Here is a 22,343-nt window from a genome sequence, read left to right as displayed (position 1 = left end):
ATTCACTGGAAAATTAGTTTGGAGAATGAATGGGAATGATATACTGCAATCCCTGAACAACTACTGTCGAGGCCAAGATCACGATATGTATCTGTGGAACCGAGTCATAGCACCGTAAATCGAATGCCTCAACTCTACATTTCAAGTGCTACTGCTCATCAGTTCAAAATAAATGTGATTATTTTGGGGGGCCACGGCCTGAAAAGGTTGAGAACCACTGAACAAACAAATCCCAAATTGCATCTAGCACAAAAGCCATAATAGTTGTGAATTGTAACTGTAAATTATAGTTGGCTCATATTGAAGGGGGGTCGTGTCTAAGCTGACACGGATTACTATGAGACTCTCTCAAAACAGATTTCAGCTGAAATCAGACAGCACCCCTGCCCTAAACATGTAGTGTTGTTGTTAGTAGGAATAAACACAAAAGCACTCGGGAGGAAGTGGACTAAGAAAGGGGTGGAGCCAGCCAAACAGAGTTCCTGTTTCTACACAAAAAAAGGAGATGACCCCGGGCCCCAGAGGGGTTCCCAGATTGCCATGAGACTGATATTAGTCAACTACACCTAATTGGTTTGCTGAACGACTCCCATGCAGGTTTTACATTTGTAAGTAAAGGTGTGAAAACATGGAAAGCCAGTTTGTGAAAAAATCAGTGTCAGAGGCCACTACAATGTTCATTTTGTGGCGTTTAGAAAGTCTACTGACATTGGCATGTTAAGAATTATAGGAATCAAATGTGTGTTGAGACCGGCTTCAACGGTAGGCTACGGTAATACTAAAAACCTTCATTTTGCCAATTTGTAACAGTGAGACGCTACCGTATAAAATAAATACAGTGATCGATAGACAAAGTTGTTGTGCACAAAGATCATAAATATACAACTCTGACAATCCTCAGGATTTAATTGAACTTAAAGAGAGTAAACTTACTGTGTTGTAAAATGTCAAAACGAGGGCCATGCTCAAGGACAAATCCAGCTCAGAAATGGACTGCATTCTGTTACATAAAATAATTAGACATAGTATGCATTAGTAAAACCTTCACTTACTTCAGTTCACTCATAGCCTACAGATAAAGTAATGAAGGCTACTATGTTCACAATATTTGGCATTGCATAAGATAGGCCTTCTAATGCACACACTGGCACACACACACAAACCTGAAAATGCATTAGAATGTATGTCTTTCATAATGAAGAACAAAGATATAGGCAAATCTCTCAAACACTAATTTTACACCTTCCTACTAGGTATTGTTGACCTTCCAGAAGTTGTTTCAATTTTGGTATGTGAAGCTGTCCTATCTCATCCCAAAGGGAGAGAGACCTCAAAGAGTAGCCTACTCAAAAGGCCTGAGGTTCAGCTCCTTTCAGTGTGTGCTTGTATTGGCAGACTTTATACTTTACACCAGTGGTTCCCAAAGTGGGGTCCGGGGACCCCCAGGGGTACCTGAGGGAGTTCCAGGGGGGACCCATCTATTTTGTTCATGTTCATAAAGTGCTAAAGTGTTTAAAGCAGTGGTTCCCAAACTTTTTCATGTCAAGGACCCCCAAATTGACACTACTTAGCCCGTGGATCCCCATTTGAAAATATATGCCAGGGACCCCCATAAGAGAAGACGTACACATTTAGACGTCTACATTTAGACGTCTACATTTAAACGTCTACATTTAAACGTCTACATTTAGACGTCTACATTTAAACGACAACATTTAAACGTATACATTTAGACGTCTACATTTAGACGTATACATTTAGACAGTGTCCCCCTGAGTGCCTCCCCAGTGTCCCCTAGCCCCGCAAGCAGAACCCGAATGTAGTAAAGTTTCTGACACTTTTAAGACTTTACTGCATTGGGTCCTGCTTCACGTGGGGCTGTCGCCAGTTACGCACAAACAAATACAATGTAAACACTCCATGAGACGGACTTCTGCGCGCTTTTACCATGGTTATTCATGTATTGACTTACGAATGTGCGAACTATAAGTACCTTACATACCATACCGACACATCTCCTGTGTCGCGGAAGCCGTTAAGTATTTTTAATCCATGATTGATTAAAAATGTCGCTTCTTCCTACCTTGTTTATTGACACCTCATTGTACCGCCTATCTGGCTAGCTAGTGGTGCTACAGCTATGACGGAGCAGATCAGAGGAAGGGACATAGCCCGCAAAGCCAACCGCACATCGAGAGGCGGTACAATAAACGGTAAATAAACAAGAAGAAATCAAAGCGACATTTTTAATCAAACATGGATTAAAAATACTTAACGGCTTCCGCGACACAGGAGATTTTATCAGAGGTATGTAAGGTACTTATAGTTCGCACATCAGTAAACAAACACAATAAAAAGCGTCCTAATTCCGCGCCGATGGACTAAACGATGAGTTTGTGTATATCCGCGTCCCAACAATCGCATTGAAAAATCTTAGCTTGACCAGGAACCCTACGGGTCAGCCCGGTTCGGTTCGGATTGGGCTGACCCAGGGGGTTCCGAGAGGGGCTAAGTGTCCCCCTGAGTGCCTCCCCAATGCCTCCCCAGTGTGCCCCCCGAGTGCCTCCCCAGTGTGCCCCTGAGTGCCTCCCCAGTGCCTCCTCAGTGCCTGCCCAGTGTCCCCCCAGTGTCTCCAATAGCAATACAAGAGCAATAATACAAATTAATCTTAATGTATTAATCTTATTAATTAATGAATCAAATTAATTCATTAATCAAAATTGCGGCCTGTGCCCAGCACCATGCCAAAGCTTTTTCCTGCAGGAAACACTGCTTGTGGTTGTAAATATATTGTTATCCGTGTTGCGAGGATGAGGGGGTACCTGGACAAATATCTACCCCAAAAGGGGTACCTGGTCCAAAAAAGTTTGGGAACACCTGCTTTACACCACAAGACCTGGGAAAACTCACTCTTCTATACAACACCTCCAGCTTGTGCAGAATGCAGCTGCTAGACTTTTAACAAACACATATTACACCTGTGCTTGCTGCCTTACACTGGCTACCAATTGACTCCAGAATTGGTTTTATTAATTAATTATAAATCTCTTCATGGGCTGGGACCAATTTATTTAACTGAATTGGTGCACCCCAGGGTAAATGTGAGAATCTCACTGTCCCCCCTACCAAGCTGAGAACTAAAGGTGATCAAGCTTTTGCATTTGTAGCCCCCAGCACACTAGCCCCTCTCGGAACCCCCTGGGTCAGCCCAATCCGAACCGAACCGGGCTGACCCGTAGGGTTCCTGGTCAAGCTAAGATTTTTCAATGCGATTGTTGGGACGCGGATATACACACACTCATCGTTTAGTCCATCGGCGCGGAATTAGGACGCTTTTTATTGTGTTTGTTTACGGATGTGCGAACTATAAGTACCTTACATACCTCTGATAAAATCTCCTGTGTCGCGGAAGCCGTTAAGTATTTTTAATCCATGTTTGATTAAAAATGTCGCTTTGATTTCTTCTTGTTTATTTACCGTTTCTTGTACCGCCTCCCGATGTGCGGTTGGCTTTGCGGGCTATGTCCCTGCCTTTGATCTGCTCCGTCATAGCTGTAGCACCACTAGCTAGCCAGATAGGCGGTACAATGAGGTGTCAATAAACAAGGTAGGAAGAAGCAACATTTTTAATCAATCATGGATTAAAAATACTTAACGGCTTCCGCGACACAGGAGATGTGTCGGTATGGTATGTAAGGTACTTATAGTTCGCACATTCGTAAGTCAATACATGAATAACCATGGTCAAAGCGCGCAGAAGTCCGTCTCATGGCGTGTTACATTGTATTTGTTTGTGCGTAACTGGCGACAGCCCCACTTGAAGCAGGACCCAATGCAGTAAAGTCATAAAAGTGTCAGACACTTTACTACATTCGGGTTCTGCTTGCGGGGCTACCAGCACACATGACTTAGACTACTACCTTACTTAAAACCTCTACTTTACCGAGTCAGACTCAGTCGATAACTTCAAAAAGCTGCTAAAAACTCATTTGTACCGTAAACATTTGTTTGCTATAGTGCTTATTTCGTTTATTATTTAGTTTTGTTCATTTCTATGCCCTGCCTATATCAATTTTTTCCAGTTTCCAGTTTATTTCTGAATGTTTTGTTTTTGTTTGCACCTTGTAACAATTGTTTTTGAAAGGCGCTTTATAAATAAAATGACCTTACCTTACTTATTTTAAGCACATTATCCACTTTAGATACAGAATGCCAACTATAGTGAAAGTAGCCTATATGGCTACTATTGCTACTATGGCTACTGCTATGATGATGGATGGACTGTTTTATATTTCATGTCAGAATGAATAGCTGGCATAAACAGGCGAACAAAGAAACTAATTTGTCACTTTTGACAAGCATGGAAATTGGATGGTGGCCATTTAACTGTTTAATACCTGAAGATGTACGTTGTTTGTGATCATCAGCGTCAGCGATGACTCCAATATTTTCCAAATCTGAGCGCATGGGTACAATACAGTACAGGGGCAGTGGCTTATTCCAACATATTAAATTAGACTATTTGGTGACAAATATTTGTTAATGACCAAATAAAACATCTCATTCTTTAACAGTCACAGACCACAAACACTCTAGTCAGAGAGAGCCATGGGTGGATGGAATTAAATTTCACGCGCACATGCGCAGTTGTGCTCAATTTATGCTCCGTCGTAGAACAGTGTCGCGCGCCGAAAAGAGCTACAAGCTCACATTGCGTGGCGGACGTGACGCATCGTGAGCTTGTAGATCAGCAGTTTTCGGCGCGCGACACACTGGTATAGTACGACGAAGTATAATAACCACCCTTCGGATTTAACGCAGGGTGTTGTTTATTTTCTTGGCCAACTATAATCTGCGTAGTTATTGTGTCTTTTTGCAGAATAACCTATTCGAGCAAAACATTAAAATGTGTTTTGTATTTTATTGAATTAGCAAGACATCTGGCACATAGCCTAATGAGGAAGACTATCTATCTGTAGGCTGGAGAAGTTGCTGCATGTCTTCTTGTTGTTAGCTTATTATGCTAGCTAGCTAAAGCTATCGAGTGATAGCATTTTTTTTTTATTCATACAGTGTGATAAATACAACAACAAATATTCTGCTACTGACTGTAAACATTACTCTGGAGGCGTTTGTGTAAGTCTCAAACTGACGTAATTAAGACATTTCATTTTACATAAATGCGAGCTAAATGAGATTGTGTAACGTAGTTACGTAGGCTACATGAACAGCAAACATATGTGTACATGTAATTTAATTGCCTTTTAGTTAGAGGCTAGAGCTACGTGCATTATGATCATCGTTGTATCATAAACTTACGTGCATCACACAATCCACAGCTGTGAACGATTATAACACTCCTTTGCATCGATGTGCTTTTGAATCGATTGCCCAAGAAGTGTACATTTATTTGAGATGTCGCACAAATAAGCTAGTTTTCACATAATTTTGACCAAATGAGAAAAATAACGACTACAAAAATGAACTGAATGCTAAAGTAGTGAAGTAACATTTTAGTGTTGACAGCCAATTGCTGAGGTTGTCTTCTCTCTCTTCATCAACCACAAAAGATTTGTTTTGTCATTTAAAATAAAATAGTAAATGTGATAAAATGTATAATCCATCAGCCACTGGCCAATCAATATGCACGCATTACTATTTCACAGGTTTTATTTGTGTGTTTATTTGAGGATTTTTCCATGAGTTTTTAATTGAATGTAATCACATTTTATCTTGTGTTTAAAGCACCATACAGTGACAATTTTGACTGCTGTTGTAGGCCTACATAGTTTTTATTTTATTTGTTTTTTATGGACCATCAACAGACCTGATGGTCATGGTCTGGTTGTCAATTTGCCTTTGACCTACACATTGTATTTGTAGCTGCGGACTCCATCTGAAAATATTGTGTACACAATCTTTTTTGTATTGTATTTATTATTTTTCCAAGCTCACATGTAGATCAGACATTTTTTAAATAGCCTGTGTGTGTATATAGGGTTACTGTGGTAAACTGATTTTTATACTACTATATATTAGCTAATTTAGCTGAGGACCCCCTGAAACCCCCTCATGGACCCATGGGGGTCCCCGGAAGCCATCTTGAGAACCACTGTCCTAGGTAACTGCTTTTCTTCTGTTTCAGATTGCGAAGCCTATGGTAATATCATTCCTACACTACGTAGTTTCATCTCAACATATCTGACCTGGAAAAGGGCCAGGACATAAGTGAAGGTCCTCTCTAGGATAGTAACTTTTAAGGAGCTATTATGTCGATCACAAACACTCCCACAAGTAATGATGCCTGCTTGAGCATTGTGCACAGCCTGATGTGCCACAGACAGGGAGGAGAGAGTGAAAGCTTTGCAAAGCGAGCCATTGAAAGCCTCGTCAAGAAACTGAAGGAGAAAAAAGATGAGTTGGATTCCCTGATTACAGCCATCACTACCAATGGAGCTCATCCTAGCAAGTGTGTGACCATTCAGCGCACCCTGGACGGACGACTACAGGTATAGCTTTAGTGGTATATTACGTGCATGTGTAATTTTAATTTAACTCTTGAGTTAAATAAACAATAAATATTTTACATATTACATTGTAAAGAAAAGCGTTTGGGCAAATTTTGAGATATTGCGGTCTGTCTGCACTGTCAGATTGCTGGGCGCAAAGGCTTTCCCCACGTTGTCTATGCTCGACTTTGGCGATGGCCTGATCTACACAAGAACGAGTTAAAGCAAGTGAAATACTGCCAGTTTGCCTTTGACCTGAAATGTGACAATGTTTGCGTCAACCCATACCACTACGAGAGAGTTGTTTCACCAGGAATTGGTGAGTAGGAAATCATCGTTTTTGTATTGTCACAGAGGGCTCTGATTATTTGAACTATGGTATTTACAGGTTAAAAAAAGCACAGATGCAACCAAATACATACCGGTAATATATTTATCTTATTCACACAGACCTATCAGGACTGACCCTTTCAGGCTCAGGTAAGGAAGAACCTGGGTAGGCATTATTCACCATGGTCATTCTATGGAATAGTCACCTAACCTACACTTTTTGTCCTGATAGGACCCCTCATGGTTAAGGATGAATATGACTTTGACAACCAGCAATCTCACTCCAGCGCTGAGAGTCACCTGCAGACCATCCAGCATCCCCCATCAAGGCCAGGTCCCCAGGACAGCTTCGGCACCCCAACTTTGCTTCCCCCACCTGAAGGCAGCAGCTCAGCCTCTAACTTGGCTTTTTCTAGCATCACCGCTGGGCCCTCAAGTAAGATACAACATGATTAGGCTTATGAGGAGGGATTCTACAACATGTGGTCTCTTCAATCTGAGAACAAATTATTATTGTGGGCTCGACTTAGCAAGTCCACTATTGTTATCGTAATTATTCCCGGGGCTGTGACGTCATGTGGGTCAACGGTCAACCAATAGGAAGACAGAGGATGGGGAGCTGTGATGCCACGTGGCTCAATATAGTACATCATCGAGTAGAGAGCTACTCAAGCCCACTGTTTCTTCAGGGACAGTATTTAAGTTATTATTTTAAAGCTTGAAAGTGTAGAATCTTTTAACTAGTCTATAATTCTATTTCAGATTCCAACCCCAACTGGAGCAGAAACAGTAGTTTCACCCCTACTGTGCCGCAGCACCAGAATGGGCATCTTCAGCACCACCAACCCATGGTTCACACGGGACATTACTGTGAGTGTCCTTACTCCTTATCTGGCATTTCCAACTGTATAGTCGTCACACAATGGATTTGTTTCTGTGAGCCTTAACAACTGTATATCAGCCTTTTTGTCATGTGGCTTTTTGTCGCTTACTACATGATTTAATATCCGCAAAACAAACTTCATGGTGCTTTTCCATTGCATAGAACCGGCCCATTTCGACTCACCTCAAGTAGCTTTGTTTTCCACTGCAGATATGACAAACTAAATGTTTGTCTAATCTCACAATTTCTAACACGCACGCCAGTAACATGGGAGACGGCGTCGCAAAGAACAGAAGATATAAAATACAAATATGGCTGGCCATAGCAGCTCACGATACATTACAACACGCTGCAATGCAATTATGCAACCAACCGTTCGGCTATTCTCGCCAAAGATATTTAGTTTAGAATGAAAACAGTAGGAGGCCTAGTATAAACCTCCGAGGCTCTGAGGGACTCAGTCAACTAAGTATACTGCATAAGTGGTTTCGTGAATGTGCTTTTGTATTTTTTCAGGGCCAGTTGCCAATGAGCTTGCATTTCAGCCTCCTATATCGAATCACCCAGGTATGAACGCTACTGACTGAGCTCTAGATGGCACACAATACATATATATTCTCTTTACAAACTAGAATTTTGCTGCTTTGTCAAGGTTATTGATTCTAAAGGGGTTTGTTTTCTTTGCTCTAGCTCCTGATTACTGGTGCTCAATTGCTTACTTTGAGATGGATGTCCAAGTAGGAGAGACATTCAAGGTGCCCGCCACCTGCCCAGTAGTGACGGTGGATGGCTATGTGGACCCTTCGGGAGGGGATCGATTCTGCTTGGGCCAGCTGAGCAATGTCCACAGGACAGAGAATATTGAGAGAGCCAGGTACTCGGCCTCATTCTGTTAGAAGGGTCTGATATATGTGCATTTGTCTCCTTAAAAAACAATATACCGGTACTATATATCATTGCCATGTGTTTCATTCACTGCCACATTTGTCTTCCCAGGCTCCACATTGGTAAAGGTGTGCAACTGGAGTGTAAAGGAGAGGGAGATGTTTGGGTTCGCTGCCTGAGTGATCATGCAGTGTTTGTGCAGAGTTACTACTTGGATCGAGAAGCTGGACGTGCCCCTGGTGATGCAGTTCACAAGATCTATCCCAGCGCTTACATTAAGGTGAAGATTGATAAACTCTTTATCCAGAAAAAAAACAATGCAACATCTGGGCATCCAGAAATCCTCCTGGCCCAGGCCTATAGTAAAGTACTGGGAAGCCCTGCTTGTGGACTTATAGGACCCTCTCCTCTAGTAGTCGGTGCTGTACTACTAACTGCTCAAGCCAGCGTAACTTCCATGTGTAACCATGGGTAGCAACAGTACCGTCATCAGTTCTTGTTCCGTCTTTTGTCTTGTCATCAGTCCTGAGCTTTCTTCCTGTGTTCTAGGTATTTGACTTGCGTCAGTGCCACAGGCAGATGCAGCAGCAGGCAGCAACAGCCCAGGCAGCAGCTGCAGCCCAGGCAGCAGCAGTGGCTGGGAACATTCCAGGGCCAGGCTCTGTGGGAGGCATCGCCCCAGCCATCAGTGAGTGTCCCAGAACCACTTAAGCCCTATTATTCGCCCTGTTATGCCCTATTAGTTACCCTGGAGTGCCAGGGTAAAAATTAAATAAGACTAAAATTCTATAGCATTTCTTCTTCTGCCATGTCGAATCGATGTCAGATGGTCTGTCAGACACATACCATTAGGCAGGCACAATGATAGATATTAATGTGAATGTGTGTTCCAAGAAGTATAAAGGGCCTTGCAAACGGGGAGCGATAAAACGCACCTATAGTTCATTTTCAATGAGACCTGCGTTTTTGCTCGGAGAGTATTTACGTGAGCACGGTCCTGTGAATTTGTTGTGATTGTCACATCCACAATCCTTTGCTCGTTATCACATGGATTATTTTATGATAGATGCATGTCGGTGTGGACATTACATAATGTCTAATGATTCTGCTTGTTTTCAAAAACCTTGGGGCCTCTTATTAGGAATATTCATTCCAAAATGCATGCAAATCCATCAAAGGATGGCTAAATGACAGTACGTGTTACACCATTCACAATCAACTGAGTGGTTTGAGTGGTAGATCTCAATTTTGATCTTTTCTTTTTAAGATTTGACCAAAGTAGTGATTACTAAATGTCTATGAATGTCTGAAGTCTCAACTGTACTAATAATGGGCCTGTGATTGTGACAATCTACACCACTGTTAACTTGAGAGTTGGCCCTGCAGTGCTAAACTAACACTGTCATTTTGTTCTAGGTTTGTCTGCAGCTGCAGGTATCGGTGTGGACGACCTGCGCAGGCTGTGTATCCTGCGGATGAGCTTTGTGAAGGGCTGGGGACCGGACTATCCACGGCAGAGCATCAAAGAGACCCCATGCTGGATTGAAATCCATTTACACCGAGCTCTGCAGCTCCTGGATGAAGTTCTGCATACCATGCCCATAGCTGACCCGCAACCTCTTGATTGAGGTACTGTATAAGGCAACTGCAAACATTAAGACACGATGTACAGTACCTGCAGGACGGGCGTTCTTAAAGAGCACTGCAACCATTGGACTGCATGGGGGGAATTGGATGTTGGACAGGAACATGGGGGGGGGGGGGGGGGGATATTAATCCTCACTCATTGGTGATGATATGAGTATGACTTTGTGAGAGTTGAATTTTGTTTTTCTTCACGTAAAATCATGTAATCTCCATTTTATTGTAAAATTGTACTGCAGCTACTTTATATTACCATTAAATAATTTGTCAAGGCTGTCAAGTTTTTTATTTGTACTTTGTCTTAAATAGTTCCAGAAAATGTTAAGTGAATTGTGGAGCAATTCAAATGCCCAATTCTAAACAACCCCAGCTTGTCTTCCAATACCACAAGTAACAGTTTAATTTATCAACCAGCCAGGGCTGTTGATAAAGTATTGTGATTAATTTGTTATAAATGAAAACATTTCCCCATTTAGTGTATTAGTGATATAATAACACATTATCGACTGCCATGTTTATTAGATTGTCTTATAGCATTTGTTAGCACTTTATATAATCTTTTTTTCCCCCACCAGTATGTGGTCATAGTCTTTTGTGGGTGTCTATTACATATATATATATATATATTATATGTTATCTGCTAGTGTTAAGATTGTGTCGGGTGAGATGCCTCATGGTTATCCATTCAACATTTGAGTATGGTGGTTTAAATAATTCACTGTTCCAGTTCTGGTGGATTCCAGTAACGGGAAGAATTGAAAGCCATAGTGATGCTATGAAAAGTGAATACAATTTATCAGATTGCAGACTTGATCACTTTGTGCTCCTCTTGTTCGGAAAATATTAATATTTGGGACTTTACTTTTATATTTTTTGCTACCCTTTTCAATGATGAACCCAATGGGTGACAACAATTCAAACTTAAAGTTCTGTAAAGATTTAAGGAAATCAAGTGCTTAGTCTATATCTTAATTATACAATGTATGTTATACTTTCTGAATATATACTGAGTTTTAATGATGTTGGTCATTATTTATGAATGTTTACTTTGAATAAAAGTTAGTTGGTTTACACTGCACTGTAGGACTCTAGTGTTGGACATACCAAGTTTGAATGATGTTGGTCATTACCGTATGTATGTTTGAATGAAAGCTAGTTGATTTACACTGTATGGTCGTGAAGAGACAACTGGAAGGGCACATTGATATTGTGTCAATATTTATTTTTTGGGGGAGGGGGGCTGGTCGCTCATGTGCCTAGTAATGTAATACATAATGGAAGCAAGATTTTCCACAATACCATGTCATTCCTGCTATTGACCCCTATATTTGCCTCCTGTATCTCTAGTTCTCTACCACAATTTCCACAAACAGCCTAACATGTTAACTTTAATAAGATGAGGCCAAACCAAAGCCATGAGCCTGTTTACTTAATTATCACATGATTGGAAATGTGAGGAAACAATTTGCCTCACTCTGTACAAACCAAGCTGACAAAAGCTCATGAAATGAACACATCTCAGTTTCGTAGCTAATCTGCACAAAACTGTCAATGGGTGAGTGAATTTACCATGCTTGCTATTAAAGTGCCTGTCGAGTTGTTTGCAATGCAGCTGCAAGATAAACGAGGTGGGAGGGCACTTGACATCACTGCATCAAACAAAAAGTGAAACAAACTGACTTCCAGACAGCTCATTTTAATGATAATTATGATAGTGAAATAAGTTACTATTTGTTAAATGTTCTTGATAAGGGCCACAGTGTGTTGGGCACTGAAAGGGCACTTATGGCAGTGATACTCAACCTCAGGCCCGCGGGCCACATCAGGCCCGCGGGACCATTATGACTGGCCCACCAATGAAAATCTAAAAAAAAAGAAGAAAAAAAAATCTGGAAAATGAAATAAAAATAAATAAATCTGAATGAAGTTATCTTTAATTACATTATTATAAGTAATACTATTAGAGTTGTACTATTACTCGAACGAAAGTAATAGGGGGGGGGGGGGGGAGATGCAATGCAAATGAAAGACATATACTGTGTATCCCTATTCCCTGACATAATTTTATAGCTAAACGGACAGAATTCTATTTTATTTGAATGATGAAACCCAGCTGCCATTAATAGTTGGAAATGGAAATGGAAATTGCGGAAATTGCGGAAATGGTGGAAATGGAAATTGCGGAAATGCGGAAATGGAAATTGCGGAAATGGTAATTGCGGAAATTGTGGAAATGGTAATTGCGGAAATGGTGGAAATGGAAATTGCGGAAATTGCGGAAATGGAAATTGAGGAAATTGCGGAAATGGAAATTGCGGAAATTGCTCTTCACTTATAGCTATCTATTTTCAGGTAGATTGTTTTATTTTACTCAGTCAGCCATACAGTATCACTACTCATTTTTTTTCATGAAAAAGGTCATAGCTGGGTAATCTATTTTCAGGCAAATTGTGTTTATTGTATTTTATTTTACTCAGCCATAACAATTTATTTTCTGTTAACCAACTTGCTGGCTGGCAGGCAGGCAGACAGCTACTCATGGAGAATTGGACAGGCAGGCAGTCAGACAGCTACTCATAGACAGGCAGACAGACAGCTACTCATGGAGAATTGGACAGGCAGGCAGACAGCTACTCATGGACAATTGGACAGGCAGGAAGGCAGACAGCTACTCATAGACAGACAGACAGCTACTCATGGACAATTGGACAGGCAGGAAGGCAGACAGCTACTCATAGACAGACAGACAGCTACTCATAGACAATTGGGCAGGCAGGCAGACAGCTACTCATAGACAGACAGACAGCTACTCATGGACAATTGGACAGGCAGGAAGGCAGACAGCTACTCATAGACAGGCAGACAGACAGCTACTCATGGACAATTAGGCAGGCAGGCAGACAGCTACTCATAGACAGGCAGACAGACAGCTACTCATGGACAATTAGGCAGGCAGGCAGACAGCTACTCAGACAGGCAGACAGACAGCTACTCATGGACAATTGGACAGGCAGGCAGGCAGACAGACAGCTACTCATAGACAGGCAGGCAGACAGCTACTCATAGACAGGCAGACAGTAAGACAGCTACTCATTGACAGACAGACAGGCAGGCAGGCAGGCAGGCAAAGAGCTACTCATGTTATGTTATTATAACAGCTACTCATGTTATGTGCAATAATTTGTGCAGTTATGGAAACAGCTCTTTGTGTTTATGCAAGAAAATGTAACACATTTATTTATTTACATATTGTGTGCATGCACATTGTACTTTGATACATTTTGCGAAAATAAAGCAATTGAAAGAGAGAAGTTATCAAGTATCATTAATGTCGTAATTTTATCTACTGGCCCCTGGCCCCTTGCCATTTTTGTAATGTGGCCCACAGGTAAATCTATTTGAGTATCCCTGACTTATGGCATCAGAGGCAAAGGGGCAGGTGCTCAAGCACCCAAACCCCCCCCTCTCTCTGCACCTGTCCTAGGACTAGTGTTGGATAGTGTGTTCAATATTTCCATATATAATTTAACACAGTCATATGAGAAACATTTCTTTTCAACAAGAAAAAAAGTTTATTACTGGAAAGACAAGCCACAAATTTTAAGAAAACAACACTAATAAGCTAGCCTGAGCTGAAGTCTGAAATATTCAGAAAACCAAACTACATGTGTCTTTAATAGTTTCTATATTCATCAATACGACACACTAAAAGATAATGTCTTTATAAATATAAAAGTTCCCCAGTTTTCCATTTTTATGTAAAATACACAATACAAATCACCCTACACGCATTGGTTTTCTCTTGCCAATTTGAAAAGATACAGCATACTAAGAACCTGAAACAGCACACAAAAAGAAAGTCACATGAAATGTGTATATATATTAGATACTATACATCATCAAAAGAGGGAAATCACAAAAGCACTTTTGCCAACATATCTGATGTAATCCATCACTAAAATAACAAACCAAATAGTTAAGACACAAATAAATATACTTTTCCATTTTAGTTTATATACAATGGTTTTAGTCTAGGGTGAATTAAACTAAAAACCTTGCCCAAATGCCACTGCCAAATGCTTGTGCTTGCATTAGAGCGTGCTACAGATGGCCACAACTCAGTAGACAATCAAATGGCACTTAAAACATCCAAACGGAAATCTCAAACTGACCACAGCATTCAGAAAATATCATTTTGAGTAAAGATAAAGAAAGATGATATAATGAATGTAGTGTTAGAAATCATTTAACGCTCCTTGTTCATTAAGGGATTTAAGATTTGAGCCTAATTTATGCTTCGATGCACGACAGTGTCACACGCTAGAAATATATTTTCGGTGCACTACGCGGTCATGCGATGAAGTACTAAAACAGGCTTTATACAGTATAACCTCAATCCATCTGGAGGTAAAAATCAATCATGTGTAAACTAGTAGTGTGTGTGGTCACATTGATTAGAGGATCCAGTCCAGCCTGAAGAGAGATCTTTACAAATCCTCAACCAAGGTATCCTCTTAGTAGCAGCACTTCAGCATTGAAATGTATGCTCTGCACAGCCACTATCTGGAGCTCACCAGAGGCCAATAGTCACCAAAGCAATCTGCTCTGGCCGAGGTGAATTCAAAGGCACTGGAGTCTATTATGGGTCAGTGAAGCCGCCATATTATCCAGGTGGAGAGGCATTTCCTAGCTTTATCTTCTGTAAGACAACCTGGCGTCCCTATATTGGAAAAGTCATAGGTGAAATTGCTTGGAAACCACGAAAACAGCAGATCTACAATCTCTCAAAGCCTCACATCGTGACACATTGTAAGCTTGTGGATCGTCTGTTTTCACCATTCTTCGTACATTTAAGTAATAAGTATATGGGGCCCTCAAGATAGGGCCTGAGTGGTTAAGGAATAGCTTATCTTTCTAATGTCTGGTTGGAAATGGGCAGCTGTTACAAAAGACTAATTTTTAAATTTAAAAACATGAGGAACACAAGTACAATTTGTGTTGGCAGCATTAGATTGAGTCCAGTGTTTATTAGCCAGGCTTTGAGATGCAGAAAGGAGTTTCAATGTCTGGCACATATTCTAAATAATCAAAAAAAAACATACAGAAAACACTAGAAAAATAGATTCTAGCAGCACATACAGTAGTAGATGTGCATTTATTATCCCAAAGCACATAATTAAGGTTAAATAAAAATGTTCTAAACAGTTTGCACTTCAGGCACAGAATAACACATCTATAGCATTTTCTTATGTGACAAAGATTCATAAATTAAAATCCCTTTATGGTTGGCATCATGGCATGGAAAACTGCCATAGGCAAAAGTGTAATCTTTTTGTGAAGAGGTACATACTACCACTTCTAACATTTTCAATAGAAAGGGAGAAAGCTGTGTTTCTTTGTAATGATTACTTGAGTTAATCATGCAAGCTTTTAGAATATTTTTTGTTTGTGATTTATACCAACTTTGTTTTAGAATAGTTCAGAGTTCTCCCTTTGTTCAGCAAACTTGCCAGTGGCAGCCTGTATCATACAGGTGATGGTTATCATTTCAACAGGTCAGAGTAAATTCATTAGGCCAACAACTACAAGCTACTGTAAAGACAAATGACTCTTGCATGAGTTCAAGAATCGCTCTTCAAGTGATTCACAAGAAAACCGATTTTGACAAATTGGACTTTTTAACCAATCACAGAATTCATCTGTGGGGGGGAAGTTGTCAAAAGGTTTAAACCAAATGTTGTAATGTTATATTTAACATTCATTATCATATTTGTCATTGATTAATATGATTCTACATTTTGGAACAGATAAGCTGCAGCTGTAGCTTGCAACTGTCGGTGCAATGTAGTTTCAACTTTCTTAGTTGGTAAACGAGCCATTGTATGCAAGCAGGATGTAGTTGTAATGCCAGATTCATCATCATATTTGTAATAGATGTTTTACCTGTGATAATACAACCAATTCACACCTGCCAAACATTCAGGAGACAGGTTTCTACGTAGGCACTCATCCTAGGTTAGTACCATACAGGATAGTTACAGCACATCCTGTTAATGGATAAATTTGACTAAGATATGGTGCAAATAATTTATTAAAATGTGTACGACATTTTATGACATTTATGACAAACCCAATAAAGATCATACAGAATCTCTCAGAAAATAAAAACACAAAAAAATGTGTTTGTATGTATGTATGTATACACACACGCGCACACACCAAAAACAAAGTAATGTAGTTGATGAGCATGCCATACAATTGAGATGAATGAGAAAAGATTCACAAAATTTCCATTTATAAACCACTATGAAAGAATCCATCATCAAATGGCATCCTTTTCATTACTGTATCATATTGAGTATTCAGAACGTTGAATTGAGTTTAAATTGTTTTCACTGGCTGACATAAAAACAATTAGTGTCTATGGACATTTAGCGAATATACAGTAGTCACCATTCGGCCTCACATTGATCAACTTGGTAAAAATGCTTAAATGTTCAAAATAGGGAGTCGGGTGAGCTCAGCAGGTTTCATAGCGATTGTCCAATCACACACTGAGTTATAAGCTAAAAAGTCAAAGGCCATGCCCACCAGAAATGAGATTCCAAGTAACACCTGGCCCAATAGCATGTGTAACAATTCTTTAATGCTTTTGCTGAATCCAACAAACTACACGTGCTTATGTACACGTGCTTATCAAGCAGCCTTTAACATTTCTACATTTCATATCAATCTGTTAAAATGTGTTTTGCAAAACATTCTAAATGTCAGGAACATATAATTGGCAGTGCTTAGTGGGCAAATTGTTGTGTCGTAGAGCATATATGCCAGAATATGCGTACCAAGTTTAGCCTCAATTGCAGTTACGGTGTAGAAGATACTTGTATGGCCTTCAAATGTTACAATATTCAACATTTAATTATAAATTAATTAAAAATAATGGATTTGGGTACGTACAGGTTTGAAAATCAGATCTACTAATCCTGAAAGTTTCATGTCTCTCATAATTTGCAAAAAGCTGAGGAAATAGGAAATAATCATAATAATGATAGACAAAAGAAAAAATACAGTTTCAGGCCTTCTGGCTTGAAACCTTAACCACTTTAACCATGGCATCCCAATTTTGGGCATGTCATCATAGGCGGGGGAAACAAATCGTAATTGTTTCCAAGATAGCAGATCTACAAGCTCACAATGTGTGTTTGTTGTGAGGTTGTAGCCGGGATATTTCATGGTTAAGTGGCTCAGTGGTTAAAAAATAATCTCAATCTTCTGTAAACTCTCCAGTCGGTCTGTACATTAAGTCTGTCTATTTTGTCAGTGGTAGGACTCATTAACCATCAATAAATAAATACACTATGCGGAATTGGTAGAACGCGTCTCCTCAAGAATGTAAAACATAAAATGAAACAAGAAAACGAATATTTCAGTAATAACAAAAGTTCCTCATTTGAGAAGTATTAATCTTTTAAATTCTCCACAACATAAATGAATATTAAATAACAGTTCAAGTACAGATTTAGTTTCCAGTGATGTCCCCTTCCTTTTTCACAGTCTATAAAGCAATTACAGAAAAGCTACCAAAAGAAACAATCACAGATAAACAATCAGATTCAGCCACGTGAAAAGAATCAAATTGATGTAGTCTCTCATTGTATATACACTATCTTTGAATATCAGAAAATATCTACTTTTGGTCCACTGTACAAAGATGACCATTAAATGGGTGCATGTGTAGTTAGACATACCAACAGTCGGACACACCATGAGTCAGACACCCTCCCCAAACCCTAACCTCACAGGAAGCCACGGGTGAGTTTTAACCCGCCATGCATGTCGGGAGCCACATGTGATTTTAAACCCACAGCACGGGTTTGTCCAACTAATGACTGTAGGACTGTTGGTATATCTAACTAACGTATGCACCCCCCCATTAAACAGCCACGGGATGAATAATGTGTGGACTAAAAACGGTAATGAAAATGTGTATTAGAAATGAGGTGACATAAGCAATGTACATTATATCTCCTGTATGGTGTGGGATGTTGAGATTTATGCAGTACAGTGGTGTGTGCAATAAGGTTTGGTGACTGCACTGCACGAGTCACGGGGCTGGCACCACTGGTTTGAGGTAGGGTGATTGATGGATGTGTTCCACTTCCAACACACATTCATGCACAGGGCACACGCTCGTAAACAAAGACACACATCACCACACTCATGCAGGTACATGTGCACACCCATGCACCCATGTGCACAAACACAGGCAAAAACACACCTCACCCAATAGCAGAGGCTAATGCAAGAATAGCCCTCAAGTTGACAGAGTGAGAGAAAGAGAAAGGCTAAGGACCATGATTCAGGAGCTTAAAGCAGCTACAGTCAACATTTTTGCTTTGACATAATCATTAAAATGGAATGTATTTCATAAATGTATGATGTAATGGCTTTTGGAAAATGACACCATCGCCATTCAACTCAGTTCCCTAGGTTCTAGGGAATGTAGACTTTGCTTCACTATGCAATATCATCTGCATGATGATACGAACTCACAGGAAATGTGAGATCGATTGATCTGCACAAGTGCATCAATAAAATAATATACAGTAAAAAAGTATGGCAATTTTAATTGACCTCTTCTGTACTAAGCTTTGTAAACAAATGTACTTGTCCTATGGCTGGGCCTTGAGAGAAAACAAAAACAAAACAACAAAAATAATGACACTAAGAAACTCAAGGGCTCGCCAAAACCAAAATTTCACAAAGTTGACTGTAGCCACTTTAATATAAGCACTAACCTTATATAAGCTTAACAGAACTGATCCAGAGAGATCAACAGGCATCTCTGAGCCTGTGTCCCCAAAGCCTCCACACCGATGAACCAGCCCAAATCTAGCCACAAGTTACCAGGGAGCTAAAACTGTGGCTGGGGATAACAAAGAGGCCCTGTGGTCTCTGAACCACACAGTCAGGATTACATGGACAGCTGCATTTAGGATAAGGCACTATGATAAAGCCGAGGTACATAAAATCCCTGACATTCCTTCTGCTCTTGCAACGCGGCACTGTAGGACAGGAAGCCTAGCTATATAGTGGCCAAAGATGGCTCTCATCGCCAGCTTCCTCTTGTTGTTTTGTTTTTGGTCCATGCCCGGTAAAAAAAGAAAAAAAGAAAAGAAAAGTCAAATTCTTATCACATTCAGGCTACTACACTAAAGAGCATCTAAAAATGACAACATAACATCAACATAAAATCCACTTGTATAAATAGATTGAGCCAGTGACATACGCCTGTTCAGACAGCATCATATGGGTCAAATTACACCCATTCCCTCAGGTTCCCTCCTCGGGCTGTTGGATTGTAAAGGGCTTCATATACTTTGATGCGCGTGGCGCCGCACAACTAAGTATAAATCAGCTTAACAGAGCACAGACTCTTGGGAGAAGTTTTAACAGTCAGATGATGCTGACGGCACATCTTATCCCAAGTATCCGTTATTTCAACACTCCTCCAAGGATGAGGGTGAAGAGGCAGAGGAGACTGTGACCAGCCACGTCAGTGCAGACAGACAAAGCGCACAAGAACAGTGAGGGAAATATCTAAGACACACAGAGAGAACGATATGTACTGTAGAGAGAGAGAGAGTGAGAGAGAAAAGACAGGCCATCGAGGGGCTGGCCATACCCCTCAGACAGAGGCGTACGTGTTGCCTGTGGCGCTGCAATGGCGGATGGTCGGGGTTCCGGCGGAGGGGGTCAGGATGTGCTCGGCGTGGTCCTCGGGGGGCTGCGGCAAGGAGTGGAGGACACTCTGGTGGACAACCCCCCCAACCACGGGATGGGAGACATCCTCCGGAGCGGCCATCTGGATCACCTGGATCACCTCCATCTTCTCCCGTTTGGCAGGAGGCTCTCCGGGTTCCTCCATGTCCTCATCCAGGTCGCTATCCAGGTCACTGATGTCATCTATACAATACAGGACACACGTCCCGGTCACTATCCATCTCACTTAGGGGGTGCAACAGTTCATCTGTTTTATCGTTTAAAATCCATGATCACATTTTTCTTTCAAACTTCCAAAAATAGCAGATCTATGCATAGATATGCATCTATGATCTATATCATACTAAAATTCAGCGAATGTCTGAATGTCTGTCTGTCTGAATGTCCCTGACAGCGCTTTATCTCAACTATCTCAACATTGGCTGGCCCAATCACTCCCACTTTTCACACAGGCATGGACCATAATTATATGGAGGGCGTAACGGAGCCCTTTCTCCAATTTGACACATTAATGATTTATAATGAATTTATTAGTGCATTAAAAAATGCAAAAATGGGTATTGTACTGTCAATATGACATGAATATGAATGCAAAGTAGCGGTCCATGTGTGGACAGGCTACCTGTCGCCGTTGTGCATGGTGAGATGTGTGCAAACCGTGTAGTTTATCAGGAGAAGAATACCAAAGGATGCAACATTTATCCGTGAATTAAAAACACACCGGGCGCAGTACCCCCCCACGGCCACAAGAGGGGGGCAAATATCTCACAACGGGTAAGGGCTAGTTTATTAAAACAAAGCAATACTGCCTCATCAAAGTTGGTATTTTGGGTCATTATAGCACCACTTTATCCAAATCCAGCCCAAGTGGAATTTAGGAGGTTCTCTCCATTTTCCATCATTTATAAGAACAGTTGACAATGGATCTCCAAGCTCACACAATACATCGCAACTTGTGAAAGAATGCCCCGATGCCTCATGCCACTGCTTATATAGGCCTACAATAAAAAGGTGGACTTTAAATATTACAATAACTTCTGCAAAGAGGGATTCGCGGAGACGGAGTTACAGTATCAGTAAACTAGCGAGATAAGTGTGTTTATCTTCTGCTCCGCGTCTGACTGCAGCAGCAGCCTGTGGTTGAGGCTGCAATGGAGTTGAGAGCTTCTTTCCGAAGCAGTTTGATACTTTTAATTTAATTAAATTTCATTTCATCCCGACAGCGACAATATAAATTATATAAAAACTCAAATCTTGATTATCCGATTAATTGAAAGAATAATCACTACGAAAATAATAAGTTAAAGCCCTAATCTCACTGATCTTATGGACGTGAACACTGATGAAGAGCCATTTTTCAACATTGTCTGAACTTGGTTTTACAGTATGGATTTCTTCCCTTCAAGGTCAATTAATTCTCAGATCTTTGTCTTGAAATGAAAAGGGCATACGCAGAGTATGCCCGGCTGACATGAATACTTTCATAATAATGAAACTCAGCCACATACTGTACCTTTGTCAAGATTAGCCGGAGACAGGGTGTTGAGGCTATCAAACTAGATGACAAAAAGAAACAAATGGTGTTGACATTACATTTCTTGTACCTTGCAAAGAAAACAGGAAAATCTCATTTAATACTTGAAAAGAAATTGCTGTTAATACACTAGATAGAAACTTTGAATGGAGCTATGTTGCGAAGTAGAATAAACAAGTCGAAGTCTTACGGCGTGGCTTCCATTGTGGACAAGACATCATGTGGCCAGTCTGTGGCCATCTATGACATCAGTACTACCTTGTAGGGCTGGGTGCAATAAACGCAATATCGCAGGTATGTAACGCATACATCAGGTTAATTACCGCGGTAAAACATAAAACAAATGTTTTATTTTATTTATTTTTAACTTTTTTTCTCTTTCCGTGCTGTTCTGGCAACCTAAGTTCTAGGTAAGTTTATCATAATAAACACGGAATCAGTGAGGCTCAGTCTAATCATGTCAGCAATAATGTTAACACATGGCTTGGGGAGGCGCGCAGTTGCTGCGTGGTGGTGGGGCGTATATAATGGTTATAATGGTTGTATATAATGACAAAATAACAACATAAATGACGTTGTATATTTCGTTCTGAGCAATGCACAATGCACCTGGCTGTTACAATAGCGCGTGGTATTAATATTCTTTCCTTAATAATAAAACTGTAGTCTAAAGTGTATCCGTTCCCAAACTTTGTTGGTTGTGCGTGCACCCCCTGTTACCTCCTGACCTAGCTGACCAGACGACCAGAATTGTTATTTGGCCCAAATATATACT

The 22,343-nt window shown here is 40.5% G+C and overlaps 2 protein-coding genes across 4 annotated transcripts in view; one reads left to right on the top strand and one right to left on the bottom strand.

Moving 5' to 3' along the window:
• The first annotated feature begins 4,779 nt into the window (after positions 1-4,779).
• Positions 4,780-11,347, top strand: LOC308310053 (mothers against decapentaplegic homolog 4-like). Its single transcript, XM_080756101.1, has 11 exons — positions 4,780-5,136; positions 6,146-6,509; positions 6,654-6,828; positions 6,960-6,989; positions 7,072-7,275; positions 7,602-7,709; positions 8,239-8,289; positions 8,413-8,596; positions 8,719-8,887; positions 9,157-9,295; positions 10,024-11,347. Exons 2-11 carry the CDS (start codon positions 6,270-6,272, stop codon positions 10,233-10,235), a joined length of 1,512 nt encoding a protein of 503 aa, XP_080612227.1. The 5' UTR covers positions 4,780-5,136; positions 6,146-6,269; the 3' UTR covers positions 10,236-11,347.
• Positions 11,348-19,758: 8,411 nt separating this feature from the next.
• rfx3 (regulatory factor X, 3 (influences HLA class II expression)) overlaps positions 19,759-22,343 on the bottom strand; it is a 25,444-nt gene continuing 22,859 nt past the window's right edge. For all 3 annotated transcript variants that reach the window (XM_080756187.1, XM_080756188.1, XM_080756189.1), the window contains 2 exons: positions 21,548-21,590; positions 19,759-20,217 (listed from right to left, as the gene is read on the bottom strand). In XM_080756187.1, coding sequence (XP_080612313.1) covers positions 19,940-20,217; positions 21,548-21,590 — 321 coding nt within the window. In that variant the 3' untranslated portion in view covers positions 19,759-19,939. The remainder of the gene's footprint in view (positions 20,218-21,547; positions 21,591-22,343) is intronic.

This window comes from Protomyctophum bolini (genome assembly GCF_963924005.1).
Source record: "Protomyctophum bolini genome assembly, chromosome: 22".
Taxonomy (NCBI): domain Eukaryota; kingdom Metazoa; phylum Chordata; class Actinopteri; order Myctophiformes; family Myctophidae; genus Protomyctophum; species Protomyctophum bolini.
Note: the sequence above shows the minus strand (reverse complement) of the source record. Positions and strands in the feature narration are given on the sequence as shown.